This window comes from Rhinatrema bivittatum, chromosome 1, assembly GCF_901001135.1.
Source record: "Rhinatrema bivittatum chromosome 1, aRhiBiv1.1, whole genome shotgun sequence".
Taxonomy (NCBI): Eukaryota; Metazoa; Chordata; class Amphibia; order Gymnophiona; family Rhinatrematidae; genus Rhinatrema; species Rhinatrema bivittatum.
The window spans coordinates 337,476,901-337,500,476 of NC_042615.1; the positions used below are offsets into that span (position 1 = coordinate 337,476,901).

Consider the following 23,576-nt stretch of genomic DNA (forward strand, 5'->3'; position numbering starts at 1 on the left):
TTCTAGGGAGCCCTTTCCTGTGCAAAGGAAAGGGAACTCTCCCCAGGGCCAGCCTGTCTTGCCCCTATCAAAACCACAGGGACCTGACTACCTCAGCTCTGCCAGCCTGTCTTGCCCCTATCAAAACCACAGGGATCAGACTACCTCCGCTCTGCCAGCCTGTCTTGTCCCTATCAACTTTCTGCCACTGTGCCTTGCTGCCATACACCAGATGACTCACTCAGCTCCATGTAGTGTTCTTGCCACTATCATGGTTCCTCAGTGTGTTGGTGCTAGTCTTTCTGCTTGCTATGTTCCCCCTTCATTGTGTTGTAGGATGTTGATGCCACTTGTCTTGCCAGTTTGCCTGTTGTGCTGCCTTCGAGGGTTCATGCATCTGTTATCTGTGCTCTCTTTTGAAGCTGTGGTGTGTTTTTGACACTCTCGTTGCTGCTTTGCACATCTGTTAAAGCACTCTTGCCACTCCTGGCACCCCTTTGCCCCTTTAAAGTGCCTTAGGCTATTCATGCCACTTTGGTGCCACTTTGCCACAGTCTAAGTACCTTGGAGCTCTTTTCTCATTCTGATGATTGCTCCCCAGAAGTTTCATCAGAATTGATAAGAAAACTCCAATTCTGCAGCCAAAAATAGGCTGCAAATACCTCTCCCTTTGACTTTAATGGGAAATCGGAAAACAAATAAAACTAATCAACAAATTGGTTTTCCCCCCTGTTAAACAAATGCAAGGAATTTGAGTCCCAGTGAAATGAAAATCAAATCGAAATGAATTTTTTCCTTCTGCACATCCCTATCATCCAATCCCCAAGCATTGAAAGAAGGGAAGACCTTCTTTTGTGTGGACCACTATTACTAAGGACAGTTGGATTGGCTTCTATTTTTTGAGTCTTTGACAATTGCACTTATCTGACATACAGCTGGTCTTATTTCAAGTATAACTGATTATGGGGGTATATGCAATAACATTTGTGGAAAAAATACATTGTGTGGTCTCACAAAAACATTATTATTTATTTGTTTTTATATACTGATATTCAATTTTACATATCACATTGGTTTACAGAGAACTGAGGGGTGCAGGAAACCACAGAGTTTCCTTTTGTCTATTACAAAAGAACATCTATAACAGAGAAATGGTTAAACACATAATCAAAGGTGTAGATATTATGCAAATAAAAGTCCATCACTATAGATAAGTGCTTCAATGAAAGACCCATCTATAAGGGAAGTGATAGACCCATTGAAGCACTCATCTATAAGGGAAGTGATAGTTTTTATTTGCATAACATAAAACTAAAAACAAATTGGACTGTAAGTTTGTTACAGACCTATGATTATACATGACCCGATTCAGATGTGGAAGCTTATAACTTGCTCCAATACTCGGGTGTTATGATGGTCTTTTTCACTATGCTTTGAGATGTCGCCTTAACGAGACATATATATATATATATATATATATATATACATATACATACACTTTTCTGAATGCTCAACTTGTGTAATTTTCATTAAGTGCATTCATACGGTTGACTCCAGTTTTTGTTTGTAATGTTGACAGTGATCCTGAGAATCATGCACCAGTATGAAACCTTTGTTTCAAAGAAATGGGCAGGTGCAAAATTTTCATTTTTTTCGTAGATCACTAAAATTTATCTGGCTCATTTCAAACAAAAACAAATTTTCATTAATTTGTTCTATTTGTTCATTTATTTGCTATTAAAATCAGTAGGGGAAACAATGAAACTTGTGGGCAGTTATCATCATAAGGAGAAAGATCACTGTGTAAAAAGTAGTACCCTGAGACATGAATTGCCCAAGGCACCATGAAGGGGGAACAAAGCAGCAAAGGTGGCAGGAAAAATACCAAGACACCAAAAGAGGGGCAAAGCAGTACCAAGAGTGGCATGAACATCCCAAGTATCCATGGCTGGTGCAGCAAATGTGCAAAGCATCAGATTGTCATAGGAAGACCAATAGTTGGCTTTCTTTTTGGAAGATCCTTAGTTATAACATGATATTGATTTCCATGTTCTTGGAAATCCTTCTTTTTGACAGACAGGTGTGCATTTGCATGAAAATTGTGTCCCTTTTATAGTAACTATGTATAAAAACAATTTTTATATAAACATAAATGAGGATGTTTGCCCTTTTTTTTTAATTAGCAGAACATAGCAACATGTCTTTAGATCATGAATTTGAGAAGTTTAAGATGTGCCAACAGCTTTTTAATAACATTGGCTAATAAACCTTACAAAGCCATTGTATGAAATCATACGTCCTAATCATATGCTTGTGAGGGGACTAAAATCACCACTTAGTGCTGGTAATATTCCCAAGTGGAATGACAAATATGGAGGAATATATGCTCCTTGGCTGCATCCGAGTCATCCATTACCAAATATAATTTTAAAGAAAGGCATTTAAGCAGAGCAACTCTGACAATATGGCTATTACTGCACTTTAAATGCATGTTTAGACCTCAATAAACAATGAGTAAAGCAAAGATGTGTATTGCTGAGGTTAACTTATAGTAGAAATAACTTGTGAAACCATTCTATCTCCTCTATGGCATTCTCAACTTCAAAATCTCTTATCCCAAATTTCTACCTTTTTTGGAACTTCAGCACGCCGAGCGGATTTTTAAAGCTGCTTACGTACATGCATATCTCCTGGTACCCGCACAAATAAGAAGATGCAAAAAAGGGGCAGTGCATGGGTGTGGTCTTGGTGGGACATGGGCATTCTGGAACTTTAACATGAAATGTGCGAGTAAGTATTCTTGTGCACAAGCGCGTGCTGGGGTCCTCTGGCACATAACTTTACTAATCCTATGGATGATGTATAAGTAATAAAATAAAAAAATCTAGGCTAGTCAGCAGGGTTGTAAGGGTTGGTGCTAACAGGGTAAAAAGGAGGCTATTTAACTGGGAGGTAGGACATCCTATCCCTTACTTGGGTGAACTGGGAATGAACTGGTTAAACTGATAATTGTGTCGGCATGCATGTCTACTAAAATCCCCAAACTTACACGGTAGAGGCAGCATTTGCACTCACATGCGTGCTTCCATATAAAAGTGCACGCACATATACGCGTGTACGGCCTATTTTATACCATGCACGCATATATGTGCTTAGGTTAGAAAATGGCTGCATTCTTTGGCTCGAGTTGGCATACTCGCGTACATGTGTGCCTGCATGCTCGTATCAAAGTTACTGTCTTAAAGAACTGAATAACAAGGCTTTAACAATTGAATTTGAGAAGGACTGTAAGAAGTCACAAACTTACTGAGAAGCACTTGTATCATCTTGAAAGATCATTTGCACCTTATCAGTAAAACAGTACCATTGGAAACCACCAAACAACTCTCTTGTGTGTTATTGAATAGTGAGTTCATTATTCTTTACGCTGTGATTATCTGTGCTGAATGCAATACTTGAAATTGGGACTTAAAGCTAAGCAATGTGAGGGCCTTGAAAGGTATCTTTCTCCCGTACAGGAAACCTGTAGTGTTCTGCCTTTAATAGACATGTGAGATATGGTCTCTGGAACTGTTATCCAGTTTCAACCATCACAGGGGCTATACTTCATTGACACCTTTCTTTCATACTGTAGTTCAGTTAATAATTGTCTTACTTGCTTTCAAAATTCTCTAGATTTTCTGCTAGTTACATTTTTTTAAATATTTTGAAAATATTCCTCTCTCCCTCTGAATTCCTATTTTCTGTCGTCTATGTTTTCCAATACATAATTTATCATAGTTGGTGTCATGTCTTTCCCTTTGCTGCACTTTTTGTCTAGACTAATCTCTTTGATGGTGAGACTTATTCTGAAGTATTATGCCCAGCTCTAGAACTTATGTCTTTAGAAGGATGTAGACATAGTAGAGGTCGTCTAGAGAAGGTTACCAAAGTGAAGCAGAGTGTACACCATAAGACCTACAAACTAAGGCTTATGAATTTAAATATTTGTACCTTGAAGGAAACGAGAGTAAGGGAGGATATGGTAGAAACATTCAAATAATTGGAAGGACAATTTTCAAAGTGATTTATATAGGCAGAAAGTGTTTTAGCCACATTAATTGACTGTCTAAAAAGTGCCTTCCCTCAACGTACCTTGAGGTTGTTTTTATAACATTGTGGATAACTTATGGCAAAGCTACGTGCGTAAATTACACCAATTTTTTAAGCACGTAAGTTTGCTTTCAAACTTATGTGAAAACACGCAGAGAAACTCACCCATAAATTGTGCATGTGAATTTGCATGTGTCCTTTTTAAATGAAAAGTATGTAAATTATAGTCATGTGTTTTCTGATGTTGCTAACATATTGTGTGCTATCCTAAGATCTGTGATTTATTGATATATTCAATAAACATAAAATTATTTAAAAAAAAGAAAAAAAAAAAAAAAAGAAAAAGTATGTATGTGAATTCAAGCTGCAGCCCAGCTCCTCCCTCTGGAATGACCCTTTCTGTGCTGGGAGTGGAGCTGGGTGGTAACGCACAGGGATTTTCAGTTTGAAATCTCTGTGTATAATTTACAGGGTAGACGTTGCACTTGCTAATACAGCAGGTGCAAAATCAGAGGATACATGCAGTATGGGCCAGTCTTAAATTTTCATAGGGAAACTGCTGAGAGTTTACTTTTGAAAAGTTGCCTGCAGATCTGCAGGTACAAAATTCCCATGGGTCTAGCAGCCCTGCTACATTTTAAAAACTGCACTATGTGCCCGTATCAATGAGCATGTTTTCTTTGTATGTATGTTGAAGATATTAGAGGAAGGGAGAGGAGATGATTGATAGAAGCACCTTCCTGAAGGCCACAATTATACAATGTCTTGCTCCATAATGATGAATCTTTATGACTCGCAGCAATTATATCTTAAGTTTCAAGGGTCACTTAAAAATAGAGGCCAATGTATTAACCAGCATCAAACCACAAAAGTATTTTTATTAAATAGTTTTTCATGTGTGCATTTTCTCACACTGACATTTTAAGTAAATGAGCCCCATAGGAAAATAAGGTATTCACTTTATCTATAGACTTGCAAAAATGTTACGTGTGTAAAAATTTGCATATTTCTGTGTAAATCACCTCTACTCGCATATTCTGTATTTTATAAAAGTCCAAAATACGTGCATATTTTCATTTTCATGCGCATATATACACGCATACAAAAACGGCAGTTGAGGGGTATTCCAGAATAGGGCCAACATTTACGCATGTAAATTGCTATTTTAAAAGGCATGCACATAGATTTGCAAACATACTTGTACAACTTTACACCTGGTGTGAGTGATATTAAAGGCGTGTATTGTGTAGTAGGAATGTGCATTAATTTTAACCAAATTTGAAAAATGCAATGTATATGGGCCAATTTGTTTCTTACTGGGGGCTTGAAAACAAATTGAGTGGCCCCTGTATTAAACAAATACTATTTGTTACATCCAGTTAAAAAAAATCTCCTTTGGATCTATGCCTCGGCCTGAAGCTGGGACCTCACCTAGGGAACAGGCCAAAGGCCAAAGCCCAAAGCAGAGGCTGTGGCCTATACCTCAGCATGCTGGAGTCTCAGCCTAGGCCAAGATGCAAGCAAAGACTGCCCCAGTGCCCCCCCCCCCCCCCCCGAAAGATTTTGCTGAGACTGGGAAATTTCCTTACTCCCACTTACCTGATCCATTAGGGATCTGATGCCACAGCCAGGCCTGGTCCAGATGCCTGGACCTCAGACCAAGCCCAGGCCCAATGCCAGATCCACTCCTCAGCAGAGGGTGCCATTTTGCTATACTACCATACAGAAAAATGGAGCCCTTCACTGAGGAGGATGCATGGGAGTTAATTTACTACGGCACATTTCCAGTGGATGGCATCATTTGAAGATGACAGAAGACTTCTATGAGGCCTGGACTCTGAGATCCGGGCCTGGCTTAACCCTGTGCTGAGGCCAAGGCATCAGAAGCCGGCCTCCAGCCAAGCATTGAGCCAAGGCCCAGCCTCCAGCTGGCATTGGGCCAAGGCCCGGGCACTGACCTAGTTTGAGGCCCAGGTGTCAGGACACAGCCTCCAGACTGGGCCTTGATGTCGAGCCTGGGCCAAGACACAGGTGTTGGGACCCGGTCTCTGGATCAGGCCCTAGTCTTGGGCCTGGGCCTGGTACTGGGACTGGACTCTGGCCTAGGCCATGGCCCAGGCATTGAGATCTGGTCTCTGGGCTGGGTCCCAGTGTTGAGCCTGGGCCTAAGCCAAGGCCCAAGTGTTGAGACCAGGTTTCTGAGCCAGGCCCTGATGTCAGGCCCCAGTCTCTGGTCTGGGCCCCAGCTTCAGGCCCCGGTATCCAAGCCAGACATCAGCGTCAGGCCTGGGTCTGGGCTCTGGTCTTAGCTGAAGCCCAGGAGTTGGTACTTGGCCAAGGCTGAGGTCCTGGCATCTGACCTAGGCCCCGGCATTGGGGCAAGGCCACAAAGCCTCATTCTTGAGTAGAGCCTAGGCCAAGGTCGTGGTGACCTACTGTGGCCTTGGCCTATGGAAGGCCAAGGCTTTGGCCTGGGTCTAGGCCTCGTCAGCAAGTCCTCACTGGACTGGGTTAAGTGGGGGCTGGGGGGGATCCTGGCCCCTGCATTTTTCTGGGGGGGAGGAATGGGTGGTGTGGATAGGAGGTCTTGGGAGACCCTGTTTCTTTTTTTTTTTTTTTTTTTTAATTTGATTCATTTTTATAAACAAGACAACTGAATTAAACATTAAATGAAATTTGTGGGGACCCCCCCTGAAAACAAAATGAAACATTTGTGTAGTACTGTACTACTGACTGGATGGGAAGTTTGGGTGAACTGGGGGAGTTCAGGCTGAAGAACCAGGAAGGTCTTGATGATCTGAAGAAGGACTGGGTGAACTAATGGACTAATTGATAAAAAATGGTAATTTCCTTGGTGCACGCATGTTTTAAAATACACTATTTTACACATGCAAATCCTGATTTACATGAGTAAGTCCTACTTTCTTTTCATGTTTTAAATGTACACATGTATATTTTTTAAATAGGTAGGAAAAGTACACATGTTCAATGCATTGATAATCGTTCTTTTAATGCATTGCTTGAATTCCTGATTAATGCTCTGGATGTGCCTATGTTGTGGAGTAGAGGTACATGTATTTTATAAAACATGAGTGTTTCATAAGCGCAGATTATAACATGCCAGTGTAGATCTGTTTGCAGCCATAAGTGTGCTTATTTGATGTCACATGCATTTGTTTGAAAGTTATCCTCCTTCCTCAACTGTTGTTTTCATGTGTAATTTAATGCTGTGTTCAAAGCTAATGAGCTGCTTTGCATAAATTTGCATCACAGTCACTCATTAGCATTGATTTTACCCTTATATGTGCAAATATAAACATATGTGTGCTAAAACCACTCAAATAGTGTATGTTATCTATTTAAGAAGTGCTAATAACACTTTTAACCCATAAACTCAGCTTTGCAGGTACATTGTACATTGGCCTCTTACTCTGATGTGAATTATTTTTTATATAGATTTTATGTTTCTTTCATTTATAACAGAATGGAAAAAGAGGCAATAACTGTCACAAAAGGGTCAGATTACGATAAAAATCGCAGGAAATGATTGCACAGCCGAAAAAGGTAGAGGCTAAAGAGAAGACTCAAAATAGGAAAAATGAGACGAGACAGTCAAGCCTGCAATCAGTGTTGAGTTGTGACTTGCAAGTCTAAGGTAAGTGCACAAATCAAAACTTTAAAAAATGATTTTAAAAAAGGAGAGAAAAGGGGGGGGGGGGGAGGAGACTGAGAAAAGGAATAAGTGAACAATAGTGAAAAATAAATTAGAAAATCTCTCCCAGAACCTCATCTTGTGAGTAATTTTGCATAAACCTTGGTTTATGCATGGAATTCGGCTCTTGGAAATGATTTGGGAGAAAGTGCTGGAAAATTACATGCAAAACTCAATTTCTTGCATACTCTTCCCTGCATTCACGGGACTCATTCCAGTGGGCGGAACTGGGGGCGGGGAAAGCATGTACGTGCATACTTTAGATTTTTGAAATTATGTATATAAAAGCACCTGCAGAAAGCTATACCTGTTAGGGAACCGGTGTAACCTCTTGTGCGTCTGTCTACACAAATACTGGGGATACCTGCAGATTTTCAAAGGAGACTTTAATGCGCATTAGTACGCATTGAAAATTTGGGCTAAAGTCTGTGGGTACTTTGATGCAGACTTTCCATATTTTGGCTTCGGAAATACCTTTCTCAAGGGGAGCTATGCAATACATCCTTAATAAGCAGAGAGATATTATTGATATGGAGGCATTTAATGTGTGCTAATACCCATGTTACCAATAATGAATTTTAGTACATTGTCCCCACAGTGTTGTTTGCTCGTATCTGCTGAAACTTTCTATTTAATCATGGCTGACTGTGGGATAGCCATGAATCCTTCCTGTGAATCTGTACAATTGTAATTGATGGCACTGCACAGTGCATAAATCACTTTAAGAGATGAGACTTCAATTTATTATTGCCAAGTTTTGTTAGAAAAAAAAATGGACAAGTGTAGTTAATAGCTCATGAATATTTAAACAGTAGCTAGTGAAACTTAGTGAGCATAAATTTACTTTGCACTGTAAATGAAAGTTAGCATCATGGTTTAAAGTTGGCAAGGAGCACTTGCAATGAAACCATTTACAAGTACCTCTGCTATAGCGTTGGGTACCAAAAATATTAGACTGAGTTAGAAAATGCAAGTTTCTACTCGTAAGTATGAAATGCTGTATGTGCTGTTCTCCTGAGAAAATTGCTTCAAAAACAAACAAAACAAAAAAAAATAGATCAATGAAAAAAAGAGCTTGTTAAATGATTATGCAGCTTTTCCAGAGTTCTGAACATCCATTTTCTAGAACAGAAAATAATAGCATAACACTATGTAATGGATATTTGATTAATAATGTAGTGAAGAAAATGCTGAGTCATACCTACAGTATGTATAAAGATCACATAACTACTGTGAAAAGAATTTAATTTTCTGTGGGAAATATTGGAACATCAATAACTACTTATTGCAATTAAATCTGACAATGGTATATTTTTTTGTTGTTTTTGTTTTGAAAGGACACCATTGAGTCCACTTCATTTTGAATGAAAGAGAGAATGCTGTTTTTTTTTTTGTCAGAAGTTGATGACTGGTAGGCAGCAGAATTGTTCTTTATAGGTTTTACTAGCATTCCCTGCAGTTGTGTCAACAGTCTTGTCTAGAATTTCACAATTAATTGCTGTGTTTTATTCTTGTTCTGTTAACATCCCTTGGCATAAGTCAGATGTGAGTATACACATTGGTCATCTTTGCAAAGTCTTTAGTCATATTTTTGAGCCTTGAAGGCTAAAAAAAAAAATAGTATCATTCCAGTGTGGTACACTCAAATAATAATACACTGGGAGTTTTTCTTTTTAGGATTTTACAGGAAAAATTCTAATGGGAAAAATATTTCAAACTACCAGCAGTGTTTCTTCTGACTGCCAACATGCAAGTTATGCCCAAAAAAAGGTGCATATTACATTTAGACGAATTTATGTAAGATCATGAAACATTAGACAGTCAACAGTGTGGCTTTAGGAGCACACATCATACAGAAACATTCCCTGTATCGGAAGTTGGATGGTTGGACCTCTGGCATACTTATCCAGCTGTAGTGTGTATATATATGTATCAGCAGCTTTTGATATCCCTAGTCATGAAATACTGCTAAAACAGTTATGTTCAGCTGGAATATGTGGAACCATTCTATCATGGTTTATACATCGTTTTTGCAGGACAGAAGACAAAGAGTTCAGATACAAGATAATTACTCCCCATGGAAGGTACTGACATCAGGGCTTCCACAGGGCTCTGCATTGTCCTCAGTTTTGTTTAATATCTATCTGCAGCCCTTGGGCATGATAGTGACTTCACTTGGTGTGACATATTTTATATATGCATATGATACACAGTTTTTTTTTTATTCCTAGTCAGCCAGGTCATGTTTTGCCTATAGAACTCCTACAGAAATGTTTCCATGCCCTTAATGGTTGACTAAGAATAAGCTTGTCCAAAATTTACACAAATCTATACTATTATGGACTGGAAAGAATGCACCAAGGGACAATACAGTTAATTTTAAGTTTGAGGAGGTTATTACTATGACCATTAATTATGAAGTGCAAAACGTGGGCATTATTTTGGACCTTAAGTCTAAAGACACACATTAGACATTAGGGATGTGCATTCTTCTAGAACGAATTTGACAATTTCAACGAAATTGTCTAATTCATCCTATTTCGGCCACCCTGAAAAACGAAGGAAAATTTCCCAAAATTTTGGGAAATTTTGTTTTTTGGGGTTAGCAAGCACTAACAGGAGTTAGCGAGAACAACCCTGTTAGTGCGCACTAACCCAAAATTTGGGGTCGGCCAAAAAAAACTCCAAAACCGAACTGCTGGAAATACGAAATTTCCTGCGGTTCCCCTGATAATAAAGCCCAAAAAGATCGGGCCATCTGATATACATCTCTATTAGACATGTGACTAAGGTAGCTTTCTTTAAATTAAAGCTGTTGAAACCATTAAAATGTTTAATACCAGCAGAAAACTTAATGACTGTAATACAGATGCTCATTATAGGGCACACAAATTAATGCAATAGTCTATATATAGGGATGCCAAGATATCAAGTTTGGAAACTTAAATAGATATAGAATGTGACTGCAAGGGTGTTCGCTCCCCTGAAATTTAGACAGCATATTTCTCTGACGCTACAAGCTTTTCATTGGTTTCTAATACAGTGGAGAATTCAATGTAAATTAATAGTATTTGTTCACAAACTTTTGTATGTTGAGAACCCAAGCAATTTATCTAACTTACTAGTTAAACAACTTCCTATTCATTCTTTGCAGGTTAACAGGTTCAGTCCTCAAGCCTGAACCTGTTAACAGTCACAAGTTACATGACAAAATTGAAGGGCTACTGTCCTCACTCGATACAATCAAACATTCACAATATGTGAGGATTAATTATATTTTAACATTTCATCCGTTTGTATTTCACCTTAAGAAATTGATATCAGACTGCGTGCTCAATCGCTTAGGCTCTTGCCCTATACAGGGCTACAACCTCTTTCATGATGGCAATGGCACTAGAATAGTAACTTCATTTACCAATTTCACTAATGTACTCTTTTTATTATATATGCCAATTTTTAACTTTTTTATCGTTTTAAAAATTTTTTTTAAATTTTTTAAATTTTTTTTACTTATCTTGCCAAATTTATGACAACCTCTCCGCACCGTTGTGTAAACTTGTCCCGTGAATATCCAAATCAACTGCCTGCCAGGCAGTGCTATCAACCAATATGTGTGTGTGATTGCTAAAATTCTACCCTCCCGACATTGCAATGTTTCGGCGGCACAGCTTGCCTGCTTCAGGGGATTCCTCTCATTTTACTGACCATTACCGGTTCCTTCCCCACAGCACAAAACTTTCAGCGTGAATGCTCAGTAAAACGAGAGGAATCCCCTGAAGCAGGCAAGCTGTGCCGCCGAAACATTGCAATGTCGGGAGGGTAGAATTTTAGCAATCACACACACATATTGGTTGATAGCACTGCCTGTCAGGCAGTTGATTTGGATATTCACGGGACAAGTTTACACAACGGTGCGGAGAGGTTGTCATGAATTTGGCAAGATAAGTAAAAAAATTTTTAAAAATTTTTAAAAATTTTTTAAAACGATAAAAAAGTTAAAAATTGGCATATATAATAAAAAGAGTACATTAGTGAAATTGGTAAATGAAGTTACTATTCTAGTGCCATTGCCATCATGAAAGAGGTTGTAGCCCTGTATAGGGCAAGAGCCTAAGCGATTGAGCACGCAGTCTGATACCAATTTCTTAAGGTGAAAAACAAACGGATGAAATGTTAAAATATAATTAATCCTCACATATTGTGTATGTTTAACAGTCACAAGTTAACAGGATTACAGACTTCAGCAAACACATTCAAAGGCATTGTCAAATAGAGGCCCAGTTGTGTGGCATGCTCTGTAGGTAGAAGTAAGGAATGAAGGGGATGATTCAATTTTCAGGGAAAAGGTAAAGGCACATTATTTTACTCAAGCTTATCAGTAGCAATAGAAAGTAGTGATATAGATGCCATCTTATTTTATGTTTTATTAGGCGTTTTCATGATATTTTATTGGCTGATTGTTCTTGTTTAATTCATTTGTTTGTCTATGTTTTAATCTGTTTTTTATGTAATTATTGCAATCTGCACAGATTACTTGGATTTATTAATTAAATAAATAAATGGATGATGGTAGCTCTTTAAGTAAAACTACTGGACTCTTTAAATAAAACTACTGACTACAACACTGTAGCATAAAAGGTAAGATAGTAAAACCATGCTGGTATTTAATAACTACATCATCTAATATCTGAGGAGGTCTTGCTCCACAGCAGAGCGCAAACGCATAATTAAAGATTCCCAAATGTTCTCTTGCTGTGCAAGGCTCACTAGTACTTTTGTTGTAGTAATATAACATCCAAGCAAACAGAAAAATAAATTAAACAGCAGATACAGCTATACAGTGGCAGTGATAGAAGCATTCTATGCTAGAACACCAATCATAACTAATTCAACTTGTTTACAAATGCATATGATTACGAATCAGCTATTGATTTATGGTTTTTTCCTTGTCCTATCCCCATGGGGAAAAGCTTTTTATACAGCAGGCTGCAAATGAATCTATGTTGCTATTAAGAATCCAGCACTGAAAATACTCCTGACTATCATTTTTATGTTACTGAAAAAAATATGATTGGTATTTGGATAGGAAGCATGGTTGAAAATAGAAGAATGCCTGATGAAGATGGGTGGAACACACATGGCAAATCTAAAGCTTCCTAAAAAAAGGTCATTCTACTTGTGATATTATGAGCAAAATCCTTTACGATTCAGTTCAAGTGAAATACTGTATAGCCTAATAGAGAAGAAGAGTTGCATCATGATGCCAGAGCTTTGAATTAACCAATTTGGTTGACTATTCAAAGTTTCAAGTAGTGCAAATGATCACACCGGGTCAATGTATTGCTGAATATTCAGGATTAAAATGTGCCCCATCTGAATTAGTGAAGTTGCAAAAATAGGATAGCCAGCAATAAGCAGTTACAAACTTTAAAGGGCCAGATTCATTACAGCTTTTCTCCCATTTTGTGTCTAGGGGAAAAACCCTTAGTGAATCAGGCACTTTGGGGTCGATTTTAAGACCCGTGCGCACATGGACGCGCAGTTTTATAACATGTGCTCGCCAGTTCGCGCATGTTATAAAATCTGATGGCTGCGTGCACGGCAGATTTTAAAATCCATGCACGCATGTGTGGGCAGTCCGCGACTTACTCGCACGGTGAGGGGATTTTTTAAGTTGCGTTTGGCAACACAATCATGCCTCTCCCAGTCCACTACAATTATGGAGTGGACTGGAAGGGAATGTTCCTAGCCCTAAACCTAACCTTCCTACCCTTTCCCTTCTCCTCTCCGACCCTTAACCTCTTCCTACCTGCTTACTTTTGTTTTGTTTGGTTATTTGCTGCTCCTCTGGAACAGTAAGTAATCTCTGCACGCCAGCCGGCTGCCGGCACGCGCTTCCCCGGGACAGCAGGTATTGGCGCTGTCCGGCCCGCCGCCCCGCCCCTCCCTTCCCCACCCAGACTATGCCCCCTGGGCTGCCCCTTTCTTTTGGCCCGGCATTTGTGCACATATCGGTGGTTGCGTGTGTGGCCGGGCCCTTTAGAAAATGCGTGTGGTGCGCACAGGGCCCGGCCACGTGCGTAACTGCCAATATTTGCGCACTTGACCCTTTGAAAATCGACCCATTTGTATTTTGATCAGAACCGGAAACATCTATTTTGGTTTCTAATGAGCATTAAAAATGTATTAGATACTTGTTAGTGTTAATTCACAGATTGGTGTTACCATTAACACACACTAAGGGCTAGATATTTAAAAGCCATTTAGATGGATAACTTGTCCCCTAAACAACCCACTTAATATGGACCCCTAAATATCTGCAAAAAAATGTTAGTGAGCTGCATCAAATGCCTAGCAGCTCACTTATATAAAAATGGCTCACTGTGCAAATCCCATTGTCATGCAATTTGAGATAAGCCAAAAATTAAACGACATCTCAAGGAGTGTAATTAATTTGTCTTAAGAGCATCTGTAGAGTAACACACCTGCTGATATTTCAGCTCCAACCCCCCGCCCCCCCTCTCCCCACAGTCTCCTTAAAGGGTGGTGATCAGTTCATTGTCTTCTAACGTCCCCAGTCCCGCGGTGCATCAGACACCCCCCACAGAGATTCCAAGGCCCTGACGTTTCCCCTTCCTTCCCCTCTGAGACCTTTTAGGGGACTCTGAGCCCTCAGGCCATCTCCTCTAACCTATCTGAAGTTATGGAACGCCAGAGGTATTACTCGGTACTTAAAAGATGCAGGGCTTGGGTCTACAGGAACACTGTTGCTGCTGGCCTCTTCCCCTCTACTTCCCTGCTCACACTCTCTCTCATGCATGGTGCATCTCTTCTCCTCTCCCGCCTAGCAAACGTGCATACAATAAAACATAACATTCTGCAGAGAAGCGTATGAATTGACTGATAAAGCTGAATCAACCAACAGTTTTCTACTTGTAAATTCTCCCTGTTGGAGAGACATCCATGTTATGATGCTTTGAACTGGGTCCCAGAAGGTTTTATATTGATTACTTCATGTAGGGGTAGATTTTTAAAAAGAATGCACGCTCGTCCATGTGCATGTGCTACCCGGCGCACACACATGGATGTGTGATTTTTATAACATGTGCGAGCTAGCGCGCGCATGTTATAAAATGCGGGTCAGCGCATGCAAGGGGAGGGGTGTATAATTTAGCAAATTCGCGTGGCTGCGTTTCGTTGGGCTTCCCCAGTTCCCTCCCAGTCCTCTCCAATTAAGGAGCGGACTGGGAGGGAACTTCCCTACCCCCTACCTTAACCTCCCTTCCCCTTCCCCTATTCTACCTGCCCCCTATCCCTGTCCTAGGCCCCCCCCAATTTTTGTAACTTACTTTTTGCTCCTACAAAGGAGCAGGAGTGAGTTGCACGCGCTGACACAGCAGCAAATGGCCGCTGTACCGCCCCCCTCCCCGCCCCTTTGCTGAGGCCCAGCTTTTGTGCACATAACAGGGGTTACACGTGCGGCCGGGCCCTTTTTAAAATCTGCGCGGCATACACAAGGCCCGGCTGCATGCATAACCCCTGTCTTTTATGCGTGCTGGTCATTAAAATTCTGACCTTTATCTTTTCTTTCAGGCAATATAATTGTAGCGAGTTCCCCAGTTGTCTTGTTGGCTGGAAGAGGGGAGCTACTTAAGGCTGGGGTTCATCCGGCAGGGAGTGCTGTTATGGGGATATCTGCTAGCTTTCCATTCATTCACCACACACTCACTTCATTAGTCAGGGGTATTCTCAGCGGGTAATCTGATTCACCAGAGGATTCCAAGAAGCAAAATGAATCATGGACTCCGAGGATGGTTTTCTAATTAAAGTTTACTTAAAGTTGGAAAAATACGATTCAGTTCAAAATAATGAGGATCAACAGTAACTGCAGGAAAATCAGAATACAAACACAAAAATCTCTCTGCCCATGGCAAATCCCCCTAGTTCTTTTCTCAACTGAACCAGTGTCCTACTCTAAAGGACTCCTTCTCCTTGGAAGGTAGGGCAGTCTCTTCAAGCTCCAGCATGAAACATGGGCTGAAAAGCCGACAAAACCCCTTGTTCAGAACTAGATCTTCCAAACACAGGTAACGCCAACAATCTGCAAAAATCTCGAAGTCCAGAAACTGCAAAACTGAGCAAAAGTCAGCCATCTCCCACCTCTACTGTTAACTGGTCAGAGAGGTAAAAGATGAAGAACCCAGCCCTTCCAGATACCAGGGGTTTGCCCTTCTCTCAGGTAACTTGTTCAACTCCAAAACTCCAACTCTTTCCACAAAAATCTCCTTTCCTGAGACCCAAGGATGAGGCTCCTCACTCGCTCTGTATCTCCGTCCCTCTGTTACTCTCACCTTCCCTCTGATTTTTGAGCCTTCTGCATGGGTATTTATAGCCCTCGGAAGCCTCCCACAAAAAGGTGGGATTAAGACAAGGGGCAGCGGCGTTGTACTTAAAGTTTCCATGTACTGTAAGTTTTTGCCAACATATCATGGTAACACATTTATTTCTTATGATCCCTCTCACTGGGAGACTTTTTTTGTTAGATAAACTTCAGATTAGGAATAGATGGGGAGGGAGGGACATGAGGTCCTAATAAATATTAGTTAATTTTGCACAGTTAAGAATCCTCTATCCATCCTCCTTGATGTAGACTTAAAAGGGATGAGCGAACCGCTGCCTATGGCTATGGAAGCTCAGAATGTAGGCTTAAGGTGTGATTTCAATTTGAGAGAAGTAACAAATGTTAGTAGTAGGAGGTGAGGAAAGTACTTGAAATGTTTGCGTGGTTAAGAGCTTGCCAGAAGGCAGGATCATGCAGATTTATAGAGAAACAGCATTATGATAACAAGCTATTAATAAATGTTTAAGGGAGAAAACAAGTAAGAATGTTTTAGGAAAAGAAGTGCTATAGTGAACAGAGGCTGAAAGTTCTTAACAGCAAACAGAATTAAGAAATGATTTATATTTAGTGATCTTTCCTACATTTCTCAAGTTGGAGCCAGAGCTTGTTGGAGCTAAGAACTGTGAGAGGAAAGTTTTGGAAATTGCAGTAGAGAAAGTGTGAGGCTAGTTAAATGGCTGAATGGAAGCATGTTGCAATTTGTGTAACAAAGTCTTTTTAATGTATATAAGACTGTGTTCAAAGGGGGTGGAAGAGAGGAGAGGGTTTGGAGGTGGAAAGCACCTACTGGCCAGAGAGTTCCTCGGTCTTGCTGGCAACGGACTAAGAAAGTCAGCGTCCCTTCCTTTCCTTTTGGGCCTAAGTTGATGTCATCATCTAGCACCTACAACATCTACAAAACCCAGCCCTGGTGCAGGCATCCAAAGCCGCACGCCAAAGGAGTGCGCCCCTAGGCACCAAAATGGGAAGTGAAAGGAAACCGAAACCATGGGGATCATCACTGGATCCTGCAACCTCTGCTGCTCTTTTGGCAATACCAGGCCCCATGGACACCCATGTTTTTCGTTTGGGTGAGTCATCCAAAAGGGACTTACAGAATGAGAGTTCCATTTCAGGGATGTAATTAAGTCCAGGGAAAAATCTGCAATTCTACAGATCAAACCTGCATCACTTATTGTAGGAGTTAAAAATCACAAGTAACGTCTTGACTGCAGCTTCAGTTACCGCATCTCCTCAGCAGGCAGTGTAATACCTCTAATTTTCAGCCGAGATTAATATTCTCAGGATTAGAGGCCCAGGGAGAAAATTTAGGTAGGGTTGCTTTCCCTACTATTATTCCCCCGATTGGTGACTCAATGGAGGGTATAGGAGTGCCTGATAATGTTACACTATTGGATGTATGAAAATTAGTAGCCAAGCTGGACAAACATTTCTCTCTCTCAGCCTCTCAGATCCATGAGTTTTCCCTCACAGGTCAAGTGCAAGATGAAAGGGCAGGAGAAGAAAGTCTTTTTAATGTATACAAGTCAATGTTCCAAACTGGATGCATTCTTACTTTTGAAAACAATTTTTTTGTGTGGTGAGAGAATTAGTTCAGATTCAAAAAGTATGGCATTCCTGTGGATAGGTTTTTGAGGAGCACAGATGTCTGAGAAAATCTCATCAGCTGCAACCAGTCTGGAGTGATGATGACAGAGATCTGTAAAAAGCTAAACTACCCCCCGGACATTGATAAGTGGGTCCATCTGATGTTTTAGATATGGTGACAGAAAAGGCATAGGGGATGGTTGTTTGGTGGTGTAATAACTGTGGAGAAGAGTGTTGTTGTGTTATTACCTTGTTATGCCTTAGATCACATTGCTGAGGATTCTGTTAGTATTGTCAGAATTCGCATGTATGGCGGAACAGGGCAGGAAATCCCGGAGCAATGACAACATTTCCTGCCTGACCTGAGAAGGGGAAGTGGAACCAAGATCAAATGAGGATAGCTGTGCTGGAGGTATGGGCATGCTTTAATACATTAGGGTACTCCATGTTCCCTATCCTCCTGTACTCCACCTCCCATAAATCTCATTCTTCTCCTCCATGTGCCTTTTCTTCTCTTTCTCAACCTCTCAACTCTGGCTTCAGTAGTCACTATTAGGGATGTGAATCGTGTGCCATATCGTCTTAACGATAGAAATCGTCTGGCAGGAGAAGAAAATCGTCTTAGGCACGATTTTTTAGTTAAAAAATCGTTAAAAATCGTTTTTTCCGATTAGTGCGCACTAACGGGAGTTAGTGCGCACTAACAGAAAATGATACAATTTGACACTTTTCAGGTCAGTTAAGGTCAGTTTAGGAATGAATATGTATTCCTATTGGCTGCCCTCTTATTTATTCGTGTTACCAAGGTTCCCACTGACAATATATGGGGGATGGGAAATGGAAACAGTTGGTAGCTTGACAAAAAAAGTAATGTGATCAGTCAATGTGACTAGAACTTGTGCCCTAACCCTGATACCAGGGGTGTTGTGATCTTCCTGCACACAGTGCCCTAACCCTGGCACCAGGGGTGTTGTGATCTTCATGTACACAGTGCCCTATCCCTATTAATACCAGGAGTGTTGTGATCTTCCTGCACACAGTGCCCTAACCCTGACACCAGGGGTGTTGTGATCTTCATGTACACAGTGCCCTATCCCTATTAATACCAGGAGTGTTGTGATCTTCCTGCACACAGTGCCCTGTCCCTAATACCAGGTGTGTTGTGATCTTCCTGCACACAGTGTCCTATTCCTGATACCGGGGGTGTTGTGATCTTCTTGCACACAGTGCCCTATTCCTGATACCGGGGGTGTTGTGATTTTCTTGCACACATCCCGGTATCAGGGATAGGGCACTGCATGCAGGAAGATCACAACACTCCTGGTATCAGGAATAGGGCACTGTGTGCAGGAAGATCACAACACCCCTGGTATTAATAGGGATAGGGCACTGTGTGCAGGAAGATCACAATACCCCGGAGGAGTGAGGGTCAGGCAGCTCCCCCCTGTCTGTGAAGCCAGCCTCTCACTAGTAATTCAGGGAGGGAGCTGTCTCAGACTTCACCATCCTCCCCCCCCCTCACCCACACACCATTCACTGGCTGGGACATGGGGGAAGTCAGGAGTGAGGGTCAGGCAGCTCCCCCCTGTCTGTGAAGCCAGCCTCTCACTAGTAATGCAGGCAGGATAGGGCACTGCATGCAGGAAGATCACAACACCCCTGGTGTCAGGGTTAGGACACTGTGTGCAGGAAGATCACAGTACCCCTGGTATCAGGGTTAGGGCACTGTGTGCAGGAAGATCACAACACCCCTGGTGTCAGGGTTAGGACACTGTGTGCAGGAAGATCACAGTACCCCTGGTATCAGGGTTAGGGCACTGTGTGCAGGAAGATCACAACACCCCTGGTGTCAGGGTTAGGACACTGTGTGCAGGAAGATCACAACACCCCTGGTGCCAGGGTTAGGGCACTGAGTGCAGGAAGATCACAACACCCCTGGTATCAGGAATAGGGCACAAGTTCTAGTCATATTGACTGATCACATTACTTTTTTTTCAACTACCAACAGTTTCCATTTCCCATCCCCCCAACCATCACCTCAGTTGGAACCTTGGTAACATCAATAGATAAGAGGGCAGCCAGCCAATAGGAATACATATTCATTCCTAACTGACCTTTACTGACCTGGAAAGTGTCAATAATTTGTATCATTTTCTGTTAGTGTTCCTGAGTTTCCATTTCCATTTCCCATCCCCCCAACCATCACCTCAGTTGGAACCTTGGTAACATCAATAGATAAGAGGGCAGCCAGCCAATAGGAATACATATTCATTCCTAACTGACCTTTACTGACCTGTAAAGTGTCAATTTGTATCATTTTCTGTTAGTGCGCACTAACGGGAGTTAGCGCTAACTCCCGTTAGTGTGCACTAACACGATTTAACGATTTTTAACGATAAATCGTTAGAATTTCTATTGTATTGTGTTCTATAACGATTTAAGACGATATTAAAATTATCGGACGATAATTTTAATCGTTGAAAAACGATTCACATCCCTAGTCACTATGATTAGGGCAGCGAGCGCATATCTCTGCCATTCCCAACAGCTGCTGCCTCTCTCCTATGCACAACTGCTGACTGACCTGGGACTGCAATTTCAAAACTCACAGGACCAGTTATTGCTGATTTGACAACGTGCAATAAGATTGTCTGGCTCATGAGATTTAAAAATGATTGCAGAGAGGCAGCAGATGTCAGGAGCGACAGGGCTAGGTTCTGACCCCTCCCCCATCATGGTGGAAAGACAAATCAGAGTTTGTGGAGGCAGAAAAGAGAAGGAGCATTTGCTGTGGACATTCAGCTCCCCTTCCCCACAGGGGTGAAAAGAGAGCGTGAAGCAGTTAATGAGTTAAAATATTCTGAGGAGGAGACGATTTTAAAATCCACGTGAAGGATGTTAATTCAATGTTCCTGAGCTACAGCATCTTTGAACCATGTTTTTTTTTCATAACACAAGTTGAGATTATTACAAGTTTTTTTACTTCCCCCTTTTGAACCCTTAGTGGTCTCTACTATTCTCGCCTCCCCGGATAGCATGCCTGGGTGTTTCAAGGAACCAACACTGGGCAGAGCATTGGCAGAGCACATCCTCAGCACTACACATTGACTGTCAGGAGCTGCCCAGGAAGTGGCATTCATTTTCCTTCCTTCTCTGGATCTGAGCTCACCATCTCTGAGGTGCAGCTAGCCCTGATGGTTGAGGGATCTGAACTTGGATCTTTCCTGCCACAGTGCACAGTGGTACAGCTTGAGCCGTGGAGCCGGCCTTGGACGTGATTATTTTTATTCACCAAAGTTGCTGAATCTCTCTCTACTGGAAATTATTTTAAAAGTCCTGAATTTGGATGCATTGAATAAACTACAGCAGATAAGTCAGTTCAGGACAATACAAAACATTGCTATCTGGCGTCAGCTGAATATTGTATTGCATCTTCCCTAAACAGTAAACACAAGCTTGCACTGGGAAGGTGCTATGTGGTGCAGGAAGCATTTACACAAACAATTGCTCACCAGTGATTGAAATCACTGCAGATTACACTTACTGGAGTTCAAAAGGAAGCATATTTCATATCAAAAATTCAGAACTTATTTTTTAAAAAGCTGCATTGCATACAGCGATACAGCAACTTTTCAAAGGCAAGGATCAAAGTACAAAACAACTCAGTGGTGTTCCGAGTAACCTGCTTTGACATCACTGGGATGTTTTGTGATGATCTACTGCTAATTTCTTAATAAAAAGCACTTGCCAGCTATGTTTGACTTGTTATGATGCTTTATTATAAAATAATTTAAAAAGGCACTCCTAAGAGGAAGTAATCTCTCGCAGATCACTGGTGCTTTCTTTTCCTTACTGTCAAAGGTCTCATTTTTAATGATTTTTAAATAAATTGTGTATTTAAAAAAAATGGAATCCTCTCCTTTCAGAGCTCAGAGGAGGTCATTTTCAAACGCCTTTATGTGCATAAATGCCATTGTTATGCATGTAAATGGCCTTTTGAAATTTGAATGAAGGCTTGAATGCATAAAAGCCATTTCGTGCGTAATGTTATGTACACCAAGAAAGAGGTGTCCTGGGGATGGGGGTGAGGATTTTTAAATGGATGTGTGGAAATCATGCAGAAATTTAAACCCACTCCTGAGCAGGCATAATTCTGGGCATGTATATCGGTGCTGGCTTTGTGCACAACTGTCAAATTTCCAAAGCGGATTTATGCGCATAAATTTGCTTTGAAAAGTCTGTCAGTAAAATGTACCCATGTAGACTTTCACCTATGTGGGCTGTTTGACAATTACCCTTGGAATGCATTGCACAATGATTTCAGTCACTGGATGAGCACTTTTATTGCACTTCCTGGATAAAGTAGTTTTCTATTGAAATGCCCAAAGACTTGTTGAAATGTTATGTGTATTCTGTACTCTGCTGGACTGTAGCATCTAAAGCTGCTGACTGGTTACATTTACTTTTGAAGAGAGGTCAATCCAATCCTGTTTTTTTCCCATTCTATTCATAGAGCTGTAGTTTTGATTTCCTTAAGAATAGAAAGACTGTGCGTCTATGCATACGGGTAATTCTGTAACAACCTATGTAAATTGGAAGGCAATTAAGTGCATGCTTTCTACTGATTTTCAAAGGGAAAGCATGAACATATTATCTTACAGAACTACCCACACACATGTACACCTGTAAATTTTTACATATTTTTTTTTTTGTTTTTGCAGGAAAATTGACTCCCATGCTTTTGAGAATGGGTATGTGCAAACCATTCCTCTCCCTCACCCTTGGGACCACCCCTGCTCATTGCAGGTAAACTTACGCTTGTTAAATTTTACCCCCTTATCGGATGGCCAATTTTTTTAACAAGTCATTTCTAGAATAATTACAAGCACAAGTTTATACATGGAAATGCCTTTGAAAATTACTCTCATGGTGGGGTAAAACCAGGATCGATTTAGCCTGTCCTGAAAAAATGGAGCCAGTTGGTAACCCTAACTGTACCTGTACTATTTCTTCTATAAAGATTATACATTTGCCTTGGAGTTCAAATCTTGGAGTTCAAATCAAATCAGCATAAACACTAGCAACTAACCCTATTTGAGATAAAAAACATTAACTTTTGACGCAGAGCTTTATTCAAAGTGGACCTTTCCCATTCTTGCCTATGGAAACAAATTTTATTGAATAAGGCCTATATTTTGGTGTCATTTCACTCTACTGGTTGCTACCAAGAGCTTGTGCCACGGTTTTCAATCGATCATCATGCTTTTCACAGCTTATGCTATCATTTTCCCAATGACTACTTATACCAAAAGACAAAGTCACAGGAGAGACAAAGTAAACTGTGCTAAGCATGTATACATCTTACCTCTGTGTTCTGCATCACCAAAGGCTATGGCAAGGAAAAGAATTAACACCACTTTCATTTTTAGAAACTTCTGCTTGTCTTGACGATCTCTAAATCACTGTCCTCTACGTTCTGTCTACTGCTTCAAACAGTTGGTTTGAAGCTGAGGTTTGTACTTATATCCTAACTTCTGAAGAGCACTGTTAATTATTAAGCTAGTTTTCAGGAGCAGAAGAGCACACATCCTTGACCTGTGTCAGATAAACAAGGTCTAGTGAAGCATAAACAGACAATAACAGTAGGGGCCTAAATCCAGACAGCATTAATTATTAACATTGCAAAAAAATAGTTTGGATGTAAGCTGCTACGTTGATTACTAATAACATAAGCTGTCTTGAACATAATTTGGAAAGGTGGGCTAAAATCCAAAAATTGGTATAAAAAGAATTGTAGCAAGTTTT

The 23,576-nt window shown here is 40.8% G+C and overlaps 1 protein-coding gene across 1 annotated transcript in view; it reads right to left on the reverse strand.

Moving 5' to 3' along the window:
- Positions 1–23,277, reverse strand: part of GC (GC vitamin D binding protein) — a 211,483-nt gene extending 188,206 nt beyond the window's left edge. The window contains exon 1 of the mRNA XM_029598735.1: positions 23,137–23,277. Within this exon, the coding sequence (XP_029454595.1) occupies positions 23,137–23,194 (58 nt within the window). The 5' untranslated portion in view covers positions 23,195–23,277. The remainder of the gene's footprint in view (positions 1–23,136) is intronic.
- Between the last annotated feature and the right edge of the window lie 299 nt (positions 23,278–23,576).